At 45.2% G+C, this 12,217-nt stretch overlaps 1 protein-coding gene across 4 annotated transcripts in view; it reads left to right on the forward strand.

The window, feature by feature from the left end:
- Window positions 1-379: 379 nt before the first annotated feature.
- The window catches only part of ETV4 (ETS variant transcription factor 4), a 40,310-nt gene continuing 28,472 nt past the window's right edge, over window positions 380-12,217 (forward strand). For 2 of the 4 annotated variants that reach the window (XM_077314162.1, XM_077314163.1), the window contains exons 1-4: window positions 382-632; window positions 1,247-1,360; window positions 1,575-1,671; window positions 4,742-4,789. In XM_077314162.1, the coding sequence (XP_077170277.1) occupies window positions 453-632; window positions 1,247-1,360; window positions 1,575-1,671; window positions 4,742-4,789 (439 nt within the window). In that variant the 5' untranslated portion in view covers window positions 382-452. Of the gene's footprint in view, window positions 633-1,246; window positions 1,361-1,574; window positions 1,672-4,741; window positions 4,790-12,217 lie in introns of all 4 variants that reach the window. The other 2 variants (XM_077314165.1, XM_077314164.1) reach the window with 2 other exon arrangements.

A 12,217-nucleotide genomic window follows, 5' to 3' on the forward strand; every position in this document is an offset into this window, starting at 1 on the left:
TTTCGTACATCCGCTTTGCCTTTCTAAACGCAGGCCGCGAGGTCTGGAATTACATAATCTCCACTGCCGCGAGCCCCCCTTCAGATGTTGATGCCGGGAAGGGGATATCGGAAAACTACGGACGCCCTTGGAAAAACAAGTCGCGCATCCAATTTGAGGCCCCGAGGAAGGAGGGAGAAAGTCTGCGCGGAAGGCCAGCCGGCCTGTCTACAACCCATGACACGTTCCCTCCCTCCCGGCCCTTTTATGAATGAACTTTGAGAGCGCTTGTTTTTTTATGAATGGGAGTTCCAGCCATGAATGAATCGTAGAGCTCCCGGCGCTGATTGGCTCCGAGGGCCCGGGTACGCCCTATCCCAACCGGGCGACAGCGCCGCTGAGCCTTGATTGGCTGGGCGTGTCCCAACGAGCCGAGGGAATTCCACCTCCCCTCCTTTCCTTTCGCAAAGTCAATGAAACAAAGAGAAACAGAAAAGATTCTGTTTTCTGTGAAGAGAGGAAACAAGTCCGCGTTGGAGGCGGGAGCAGCTTCCCCCCGGCGTCGTCCCACGAGAAGCGGCGCATCCCTGTGGTTTGGGGATCAGCTGCCTCGGGGTGGGGAAGAACTGAAGCAGCCCCCCCTCCAGTCTCAGGTGAGGGAGGAGAGAGAAGTTTGCATGGAGGGGGGGCATCTTTATGAGTCACTGCAGAAGTTTTAGCTGCTGTGCCGGAGGTGGGGGTGCTGGAGGCCCATTAACGGCAACTTTGGGGCCTAGTGTGATTTTAGCCCAGGAATCAGGGTGCAGAATAGATGTGGAGAGGTGTGCAATTGGGGGAGCACTGAAGGCAGAGCACTGAAGCTGAATGTAATGTTTTCTTGGGGAGGGACACTGAGGGAGGTGCAATTTTGGCAGAGATTCTGACCATGCAGGCATAGGAGAGCTCCCCCTTGGAGGTCTGCAGAAGTCAAGAAAGCAGGGTGGGATTCAGTCTGCGAGGAGAGGGAGATAGGTGGGGAAACCAGGTGGGTTCTCTGGGAAGGAGAATGGAAGGGCCAAGAAGCAGGGGTGGAGAGGAGAGAGGCCCTCACAAAGGCCTCCCCTCCCCTTAGCTAAGCATCCTTATTTTGAGGTGGGGGTGAAGAACATGCAGGTGGGCCAGGGGCATAATCACATTGGACCTTCCATCTCTGCAGTTGTGCTTGTTCTTCCCTATGCTCTGTTCTCTCTCACTGATTTACCCTTTAAACAAACGATTCCCTTTCTAGGGTCTGCTGTGTGCATCTGCCCCCCCCCCCCATGCTGGCACAGAACTTGCACCCATGACGGATGGAAGGATGAAAGGCTACCTGGACCAGCAAGTGCCTTATACTTCTGCACAGGTGAGTGAAACAACAGTGCAATCCTCAATAGAGTTGTACCTTTCTAGGCCCATTGAGGACAATGAACTAAAAAGAGTGGAGCTATATTAGGATTGCACTGTAATCATCTCAGCTCTTGGGGGACCCCCACCCCCTTCCAGTTGCCAGTCAGTTTGGCAACCGACGGAGCTGCTGATTGGACTTCTGATGAACCTCATTTGTTGTGGTTTTCCAGAAACTGCCAAGAAAGGGAACCCTGGATGGCCGACTGGTGATGGCCACATGGAGGAAAACCATGGACCCAGGCGTGCCCCAAGTCCCAGATTCAGAAGGTGCGTATGCTTGTTAGTGAGAGATCTAGGGGGAATTGTGTGGTGTAGTAGTTAAAGCGTGGTGGTCTCTAAACCAGAGAACTGGATTTGATTCCCCAGTCTTCCGCATACAGCCAGCTGCATGACCTTGGGCCTGTCCCAGTTCTTGCAGAGCTGTTCTCAGAGCAGTTCTCTTAGAGCTCTCTAAACCCTTTCAGGACTACTTTGGGTATTAAAAACATCCCTTCTCCAACATTGGGGTCCTGATTTATTTATTATTCAATTTATATCCAGCTCTTCACTTGTGTCCCAGGGCAGATAACAGCATTTCAAATTGCAACACAGATACCTTCACCTTTATAGCCAATAAAACAGTTCCCATTAAAATATAAACAGTAAAGATTTAGCTTGATGACATCGTAGGACAGCAGTTGTTCCCATTGTATAGACTGGGGAACTGAGGAACAGAGAATAAGGTCTCCGTGTATTTCATGACTTCAGATTTCTTGAGGTCGGCATCCTCAGAACTGTGGCAGCTCATTTCCGAAGCACTGGAAAGAAAAACCATCCCCCATCGAAAATCCGATGCCATCTTAAGACTGGTGGAGATGCTGCTGAACTGACCCTCAGAATGCCATAGAGCAGGGGTAGTCAAACTGCGGCCCTCCAGATGTCCATGGACTACAATTCCCATGAGCCCCTGCCAGCGAGCCCCTGCCAGCGAGCCCCTGCCAGCGAGGGCTGCAGTTTGACTACCCCTGCCATAAAGTGAGGATATCGATCTCTGGTTGGGACAGTGGGCACACGCATCTCTACCCCTACAATAACTTCTATAAAATCCTTGTCCCGAAGACAGTTCAGTGTGCTTGAGAATCCCCTTCCCCATCTGTCCAAATAAGCTTGCCAGGTGACCTCAGGACAGGTGTAGACTTTCTGCCTGACCTACCTCACAAGGTTGATGTGAGGCTCAAGGAGAGAGAAGGAGAATGACGTTAATCACTTTGGGTTCTCACTGCGGACAAAGGTGGAGTAGAATGGGTAAAATGAAATAAAATCCTCCCTTGCACAAAGGCCCACTTGCATCATTTGAGTGTTTGATAGGAAGTGTCACTGCAGTTCTGCAGTCTGGACAGGCGGGCTGCTCCAGCTGAGCCCCGTGGCCGTTGGAGATGGCTGGTGTTCCATTGTAGTGTGGAGTGTTTGGAAAGGCAGGGAAGGTCAGCGTGACCTTGGGGGAGCTCCTGTGTGCCTGGTTGCTGCTTTGTCCTTTGGAGGGTTTCAGCTGCACGGATTCCGCTGTGCGTACAGAGAGGCATCCCAGGGCGGTAAGACAGGCCCCACAAACCCCTGTTTCTGCCAGGGAGTTGTAGCAATGCTGGCTCCAGTCTCAAGTTGCTAGAACTGAGTGAGGAATTCACCTCTGTGACTTTATTCCACCTCAGCACATCTGTGGCTCTTTCCTTGCTGCCACTAGCAGGTCAACGGTCAGATCAATCGATCCAGAGAGTTTTTCTGAAATGACATGGGGGGCTTTGAACTCCCCAAAGGCTATGCTGGAAATCACTGGGGTCTGAATGGACAAAAGCCATGTAGGATGCGGGTTCGTCTGACTAACATTCCCCAATACCTTTGAGCCAATGGCTTATTGATATTAAAACACTGATATAAGGAAAGGCTGTAGGATTTTTCCACTATTGTTACAACAAACGTATAGTGGAGGAAAGGCTAGACAACTGGCCCAAGGTCACCCAGAGATGAATGGGGAGCAAATATGATCCTAGTCCAGCCACTAAAGCACATTGGTTTTGCTTGTGAGCATCTCAGCCGTAGAGACAAGGTTTGGGGCAAAGAAGAAAGGTGGCCAGGTTTCTTTCTGCTGAAATGAGGCACTTTCTTCCAGCCAAGCAAAGCTTCTTATTTAGCAGGAGAGAGTCACTCAATGAAACATCTCCCTGTGTTTTTTTGTTTTTGTTTTTTTTTACTGGGAGGGGGATTGATTCTGTGTTTGAAAAATTGATTCTGCAAGTTGGGTTGAGCATTGGCCATGGACCATGTTTCCTTGGTCCTTGTGCTTTGTCATATATAGATGTTGTGGTTATAACTAAAGACCATTGTAATATATATACAATATTTACAGTTCCTTGTGTTTTCTTGTATTTGTTAATAGAGATATGAAGGCCTGAGAAAAACCACATTTTATTAAAATGAAAGATTTAGAAATTTGGGTCAGCACTAAGGAAACGGTGTGAAATAGTTTCTTTTTCATCTTTGGTTTTGTTGACTTGAGTGGAAAAATATGTAAGACAATCTACTGCATGAGAGAATGATGATTCCTGTGTGGCGTAGTAGACACAACTTCCAATATCAATTTCTTGTTTAGATGTGACTAATTTTGGCCACAGTTAATATGCACGATGAACTATTCAGTAGCATTTAAGTTGATATCTAAATACAGTGGTAGCCCTGTTATGACTATACGAGACTTTCTATCCCAGGGGAGGGCAAACTATGGCCCTCCAGATGTCCATGGACTACAATTCCCATGATCCCCTGCCAGTGAATCTTGGGAATTGTAGTCCATGGACATCTGGAGGGCCACAGTTTGCCCACCCCTGTTCTATCCAGATAACACACATTTTTTTCTTTGCTACATTTCCCCCCTCCAACTGACACATGTGCTAAGGAAACATAAACTGCAGCTGTTTGCAGCTGTTTGTTTTTTTTAGCATTCATGTATTTGCCATGTGTCTTAGAAAAATGAAAGGGTTTATTCTTTTCATCCAGTCATAAATATCCCCCAGTAGTGCAATTGTTGATGCAAGCTATGTTAGCTAGGTTGTCAGTGAGACATTTTGTGTTGTAAAAGCAGTAAAATTAGTTTAGGTATGATAAGAAAGTATTTCTTCTTCTTTTTCTATCACCACCGCTCAAATGTCTGTGTTCTGTACCCCGCTCCCCCCCATGTGGGCTTCTTTCTTGCCTTCAACAGTTCTAGAAATGGCACATCTCTGTCCTTTAACATGCCTGCGCGCTCTCTGCTGCTCCATCCAGTAGAGATGTGTTTATTATGCTCTGTCCTTTCTCCTTTCAGACCTCTTCCATGACCTAAACCAGTTTCAAGAAGTCTGGCTAACGGAAGGTAAGCTTCTCTTTCGCCACCTCCATTATGCATTTCAACCTCCCTCAGTCTGCGGCTGATTTCCCTTCTGCTTTCACTCTTTGGTTTCCAGATCTGTCCGTATGTAGTTTAGTCTCTGGCTTGGGTAAACTCAGGAAGATGAATCATGCCATTGTGTTGGTATTTGCTTATGAAAGGAACTTGGCTCAGTGTGGGGTTTTTTTCTCTCAGAGAAAATATTTTTTTTAAACAGTGGCTGTTAGTAACTGCTGAGATGACACGCCGGGAGGGGCGGGATATAAATCAAGGAATAAATAAATATCCAACTAGTTAGTACATTTGAATCCTGCCAGCAGGCAGAGCTTCCCTTTCCCTGTTTTTGCCTCACAATAACCCTGTGAGGCAGGCTAGACCTTATTTATATTTTTATTTATTTTCCTTCTCTCTCCCAACATGGGAATCTAAAGCAGCTTTATTATTTCGTCTTCCTTTGTTTTATCCTCACAACAACACTACAGGGCAGCTTAGGCTGGGAATATGTATCTGGCTCCAGGCTACCAAGCAGGCACCTGTGGCAGAGCAGAATTCAAACCAGGTTCTCCCAGATCTTACTTTAGCACTGCACTGTGCTGGGCCTAAGGTGTGACTGACTCAGTGTGGAGATTTCATCCCAGATCTCGGAGATCCAAAGTCCAGCTGGAAGACCACCATGCGATAAAGCAGGATATAGGTCTGTCTTGCGTGAGTGTGGGTTCAGTTCCCTCTGAGAGATCTGCTTCTAAGCTTGTGAAACAGGCAAGTTCAGAACATTTGAGTTTTGTCTTCTGGTGGCCTGCTTGATTTGGATGCTTCTCCAGCTGTTTCTCTGCTTCCTGATTTCAGCCTGGAAAGTACACCCATTGATTTCTCAAGAGTCTAATTAATGTAAATGGTAGTTAATTGCCGTTTTGAAGTAGATCTTGTATTTTGTTCTGGTAGACAGGGATCTGGGGACCTGACATTTGGAAAAGGTTAAAAAGGATTTCGGTCTTGTTTATTTTAGCCATGAGGTTGCCATGCCTCTTGTCATGTAAAACAGAAGAATGCTTAGACATCATAGCGAGTAGTTCAGAAAGAGGACGTATTGTCAACATTGGTAGCAAATAAGCACATGCATGCAGCAAAGGGGAAATTCTACCTGGATGACTCCACAGTACGCTTATACTGGTGGGTTTTATTTATATTTGAAATTGGATAGGTCATTGATGATTAAAAATGAAATGGTTTTCTGTTCAGCTTGGACTAACTGACTGTCAGTATCTCGCAGTTGCAAAAAGTGGAATTTGCTACCTTTTGTGAACGTTTTAACCCTTTGAAACATGGCTTCAAAATGTTTTCTACTCAAAAAGCAAGACATTAGACCACAGAAAGAACCCTAGACGCGTCTTCATGATTATCGACAGCCTCTTACTACTTGAAAGGTTCCAAATAATGTGAAGGTCCAAACTGCAGACAGTGTATTTATTATGCAAATTAAAGATAGAATGTATTTGTTGAAGCTTCCACTGGGTTACAGTATTTCCTTTTTCATTCTTTTCACATCGTTTGAGATCTGCCACTCTTATCAGAAGCATGGGGGAAATTATGGGGCTGCAATAATAGTTTTCATATTCTTGAATATATATTACGGATATGAAATGTAGTGGCATGGCTTATTTTTTATTTTTCCCCACTTTGTCAGGAATTTAATCACTAGTTGTTGTTGTTGTTGGTTGTGAAGTCATCCTAAGTTTTTTCAGCCAGAGCATGACATCTGTGAAATTAAATGAAGTGCCTTTTCTTTACTGTACGTGAAAAAGGAGATTTTTTTTTAAACAGTACATTTAGTGGTCATAAGCTTAAGAAGAGTACCAAAGACTGTTAAAAAATTCATGTTGAGTAATCAGCTTTCTCACCCTTGAGAATGCATTTTTGTTCCCCAGGTGGAACAGAGTTTAACAGTAACCTAACTTACTTAATTTTGATATAGTGCAAATAAAAATTGTGAGTTTAATACATGCTATCAAAGTTGTTCCATCTAGAACTAAAAGGCAGACCAGTCTCTGAAATCCAAGCCGAAAGACAGCCCGACTAAATCCTAGAGGTACCGGGGATCCTTGTCAAACTTGTAACGATCCCCATCTAGAACTGAACCAAGAGAGCTTGAATTCCAACAGGCAGAAAAGTTCTGGGAGGAGAATCTGCTCCAGAACAGGATACTGCTTTACAAGCAAACTAACATCTAGTATAAAAGCTGTAACAAAAAATGCATCATGGGTGGGTGCTGGGGCTATATGGGTTGAGCTGGAAAATACTCACTGGACAACTGAGAAGAGCTTTAAAGAAAGCACAGCTATTAAACTGGAAACGAAATGTTCAAGAATTCGTGCTTTCTTGACGACTCCGGCTTCTTATTTTGTTGTGGAATTCTAAATTTAAGCCTCTGTTGTGTCTGATGGGAGAATGATTTCTCTCTGTCTCTCTCTCAACTCTTTTTTTCTTGATATGTATACATCCTCCCTCTCCCAATTTAGAATTCCAGCTGCTTCACCTTACCTGTATAGGGAAGGTACATAGCATTTTGCAACCCGAGACAGACTCTGCTTGATGCTGCAAACATGCTCTGAGACTCCTTTTCTCTTTTGCTGGGGGGGGGGTACATTGGAGAAAGTAAAGTCCTTGATCCTTCTGTCCCCCTCCCCTTTACTGGCTTTTATCTCCCGAGGTCTGGAGTTTCTTTTGCCCCTGCTGGGTTTCTGATCTATGTTTACTAGGTAAACAAGGATCAGGAACCCTGCCAGGATAAAAGTAGTTCAGGGTGGGGTGGGAGAATTTCAGAAGGAAAAGCAGCTTCTCTCTTGCTCTTTGTCCAGTGCCTGGTTGCCCCCTTCCAAGGACACTGCATGTCGTCAAACCGGGTCTTGGGGCTTCGTTGCAGGTGGCTGAATAAACATGGAGCCTATGGCAGCAGGTTCATTTTTTAAATGTAATCCTCCTCTGGATAGATTTTTAAAATTTTATCTTGTTAGTTATACCCGGCATTTCTCCCCAATGAGAAATTAAAGTTATTTACAATATCCTGACCTTTATAACAACCCTGTGGGGTAGGCTGGGTTGAGTGACAGTGAGAGACTCAAGGTTACCCAGAGATTTTCTGTGATGGGGTGGAGGGAGGGGTTGAACCAGGTTCCTGAAGATCCCAATTGGACACTCTAACCCAGGGGTAGTCAAACTGCGGCCCTCCAGATGTCCATGGACTACAATTCCCAGAAGCCCCTGCCAGCGAATGCTGGCAGGGGCTTCTGGGAATTGTAGTCCATGGACATCTGGAGGGCCGCAGTTTGACTACCCCTGCTCTAACCATTGCACCATGCTGCGTCTTTTGTAGGTCTGTTTCAAAGGGTAAAGGGAATCTAGGCAAATATTGGGAAAATGGAATTTCCACCGATTGTCTTGGGGCTCAAGCCAACCAGCTTTTCTGCTGGTGAAAAAAGGAAGGTGGGTCTCCTTGAACCACCCCAAAAGGCTAGGTTGATTATGGGTCCTGCATGGACAAAAAACAGGAGGCCTGTATTGAGGAGGGGACTTATCTGGAGTTGAGTGAGAAGGGTGGTTGGATCCAACCCTTGGACTGTGGGCATCTTTTAATGCTTTGTTTCTGCCAGTGATGAATAATGCTTTGAGATATTTATGAAATAGTTTATTTTTAATGCTAAGGGGAATTGATTTTTAATCCAAGCCACTTAAATCACTGGCAAGGAAAAGGGCCCGTTTTTAAAATCAAGTTTCCAACATCCTAATTCATGTATTTCCTGAACATATGTGCATGCTAATTGGTTCCTATAACAATTAAATCATATATTACCAACCAAATGGAGCGCTTATACTGCCCAGGAATATAGGTCATAACCACTAGTAATTCTGAATGAGGACTTTTGTGGTTCAGCTTCAGATAGCCAATGTGAAATTCAGGATTTCCGTGTATTCTCATTAAGCAGACTATTTTTCTTTTAATTTTTAAAATTGTTCTTGAGATGAAGACTTGTTACAGAGAACAAGCAACAAATTTACAATATTAATCTTTTATGTATTACAAATTCATAACAAAATTATAATATGTATCAGTCTTAAGCTACATATTCATGTCAGTTTTATCTAGATGCTTCCAAATAAGGCTTCTCTGAGTCATAGGAAATGCATTAATTTTGCATGTTCGGAAGGGAGGCCTTGGGGCTCTGAGTAAGCACAGTCAAGAAGATTTCTTCCTTGTAGACTTAGATTTGAAGAAACCAGGCTGGTAGCTGGAAGGTAGGCATAATTTGCATTAAGGTGGCATTTTTCACATTGAAAGCACTTTTATGCCAGTGGAAAATTTCCCCTAAGAGAAATGGGTGTGTGATTTTTGTCAGTCCCCCTGTCCCTTTCATGCTATTCAGGGTGCGCATGTTTGTGTGTGGGGCAGTGTCCCCATCTCCCAGGACCAGTGTTTGGGGCTCTAGCACGAGGAGGAGGAGGCCGAAAAATCCCACTTCACTGCCAGAAATTCCATCTGTTAGCAAAGGTTTTGTGTGGGATCCAAACTATTCTTTGTTTTCTTGCAAAGATACTATTATTATTGTCCTCTTAGAGAGTAAGAGGATGATTGTGGGTTGCCCAACGCTTAATTAGTGAGCCTGCCTCATGTTTCAGTGAGAAAGGTGGAATATAAATAATGTAAATAAAAACATTTGTGGTGGAGAATGGAATTAGAACCAGGGTCCCCATGCATTACCTTTGCCAGCTTCAAGACTCCATAGAAATCCTTTCTAGCCCAAATGTCGCCACCTCAGGCAACATTTTTAAAGGTTAGCATGCTGGCAAACGAAAATGGAGAGAACTGGTCCTGGACGAGGCATGTTGGGATCAGCATTTCTGCAAGAGCTCCTAGTTCTCGTTTTAGGCCCTTGGGGGCCAACAAAGTGATCTAGATGGCTGCTAGTCCAGCATGTGAGCCGTGGGGGAAGCACAACTCTGACTTCAGTGCTTCATGTCATTCATTAATGTTAATAATTTTAAAAAATGCAATAGAAATCTTAATCTGATCTAATGTTTAACATTTCATTTTTAAAAGCAGTTGTTGAGGTCTGTTCAGTATGAAAGGAGCCATGGATGTGATTATGTCAATGTTGTTTGCTTGACAGTCAAAATATTCCTGATTGTTACAATAATAAATGAAAGGGATTTTAGTATGCCTAGTATTTATTAAAAATTCACTTTTTTGGCTCCCAGTGCATTTTTAACATCGGAAGCTTCTACTTGCAATAGTTGATAGAAATTCACTGGTTTTGTTGCAGTTTTTTTTAACAAAATGCAAACTCTGTTTTATCTCACTTTTATAAGGAAGCTAGGGGCAAAGCCCATTGCACCCAGGAATACAACAGGCAATAGCATCCTTCCTGGCCTTCCTCCCCTTGCACTCTTCTCGAACTCGAGATCCAACATGGTGAAGTGGTTAAAGAATAGCAGACTCTAATCTCAAGGGCTGAGTCTGATCCTCCACGCCTTCCCTATGTTGCCAACCTCCAGGTGGGGCCTGGAGATCTTCAGGGGTCAGGAAAAGCCCTTCAAAGAGCTGAAAGGGAGAAGGTACAACACTTAGCTCTGCCAGTTCAATATGGAGTTTAGCCCCACCCTTCTCTCTAGCACTTCTTGGAAAGATCCAGATGAAGAATCCACCCCAGGGCTTCCCATTCACTTTGGAGAAACTAAGATTTATATTTTCCTCAGAGTAAAGAAGGTAAAAACAGAAGCCATTGATTAGCCATGATGTTGTTTGCACACGGGGATGCCAGCCTGGGTATCTGCTGGAATTATCACTCACCTCCGGACTACAGAGATCAGTTCCCCTGGAAAAAATGGCTGTTTCGGAGGGTGGGCCCCACTGAGATCCCTGGCTTCCCCAGGCTCCATACCCAAGTCTCACAGACTCGCCCCCCGCTTCCCCCGCCAGTGACCAGGGCAGACCTGGCCACCACCCTGTTTGCACATGTCCTTTCATTCTACCCCCATGAAATCCCATCGTGGGAGCAGCTTAGGTTTGTGGAAGTGTTGTGTACACTGATTGGCTTTTCCCACAGATCCCTTTTCTGTAAATAGAGAAAATGTATCCCCATTTATCAGTATCAATAGGTTGTCTTAGTAATCAATGCCAGTTCCTAGTAGTTCTAGGAAATTACCACTTGGAAGATGCCAGGGTTGAAGTGCCTGCAGTCCCCTAAATAATCATTCAGAGTCAGGCGACAAAGGAATCAAATAACCAGAATAAACCCCTTTCCTAAACTTATGTATGGTGACATGTGCTCCTTTGGTCTGTCTAGCCAATGATACAAACGTTCCAGAATCTGGGTTGGCCTCTGGAAAGCACATGGGGGGTGTTATTGTTTGGGTTGGAACCAAGATAGTGGCAAGGAGGAGGGAGAAGAGGAGAGGGGTGGTGGTGGTGGTGGTCAAGGAGGCTTTTATACCCCACTTTTTATTACTACAAGGGTTTCAAAGTGGCTTACAATTGCCTTCCTTTCCTCTCCCCACAACAGACACTTGGGAGGTAGTTGGGCTGGTAGAGATCTGTAGAAACATGCCCAGGGAATTGCTGATTGCCACTGTGGGATGGTAGGTGATTTCCCTCCAGGCCACGTTGAATTCTGGAGGTTTTTGGTGGGGGGGATCATGTGGGCATGAAATTGGGGTCATTGTGGGTAGGCAAGTAGTTGTGAGTTCCTGCTTTGTGCAGGGGGTTGGACTAGATGCCCTCGAGGTCCCGTCCAACTCTGTGATTCTATGACTCTATAGCTCTTACAGAACTGTGACTAGCTCAAGGTCATCTAGCTGTCTGCATGTGGAGGAGTGGAGAGTCAAACCTGACCCACCAGATTAGAAGCCACTGCTATTAACCAGTACACCAAGCCTCTTAGCTGTGCTAACTGCTAGGTACACTTCCTTCTCCCTGCAGAGCCACCAAGTAGGGTGGACAAAAATTTGAGGGCTCTGGAATTCCAGAGGTTAGGACAGAAGGGAAGCCATGCTGGATCAGATTGTAGATCTCACCTTTCTTCTCAGTGGAAGCCCAAAGCTGCTTGTAACATTGTTCTCCCCTCTTCCACTGTGTCTTCAGAACAACCACCCTGAGAGGTAGCTTAGGCTGAGAGAGAGTGACTGGTCCAAAGTCACCCAGCAGGCTTCACTGGCAGAGTAGAGATTCAGATCAGGGTCCTCTGGATTCCAGTCTGACTGCTACCCTGTGCCTGTGCGGTTGCCCAGCCTGCCTTCTAAGCACAGGTTCGAATCAGGTAGCCTTTTGTTCTCTTCTGACTCCGAAGTAGAGAGATCAGCATAGGAGAGAAAAGCCACAAGGCTCGAGGCTCCCAAGGAAGGAAGGGAAGAACCAGTCCTACT

This window comes from Paroedura picta, chromosome 16, assembly GCF_049243985.1.
Source record: "Paroedura picta isolate Pp20150507F chromosome 16, Ppicta_v3.0, whole genome shotgun sequence".
NCBI lineage: Eukaryota > Metazoa > Chordata > Lepidosauria > Squamata > Gekkonidae > Paroedura > Paroedura picta.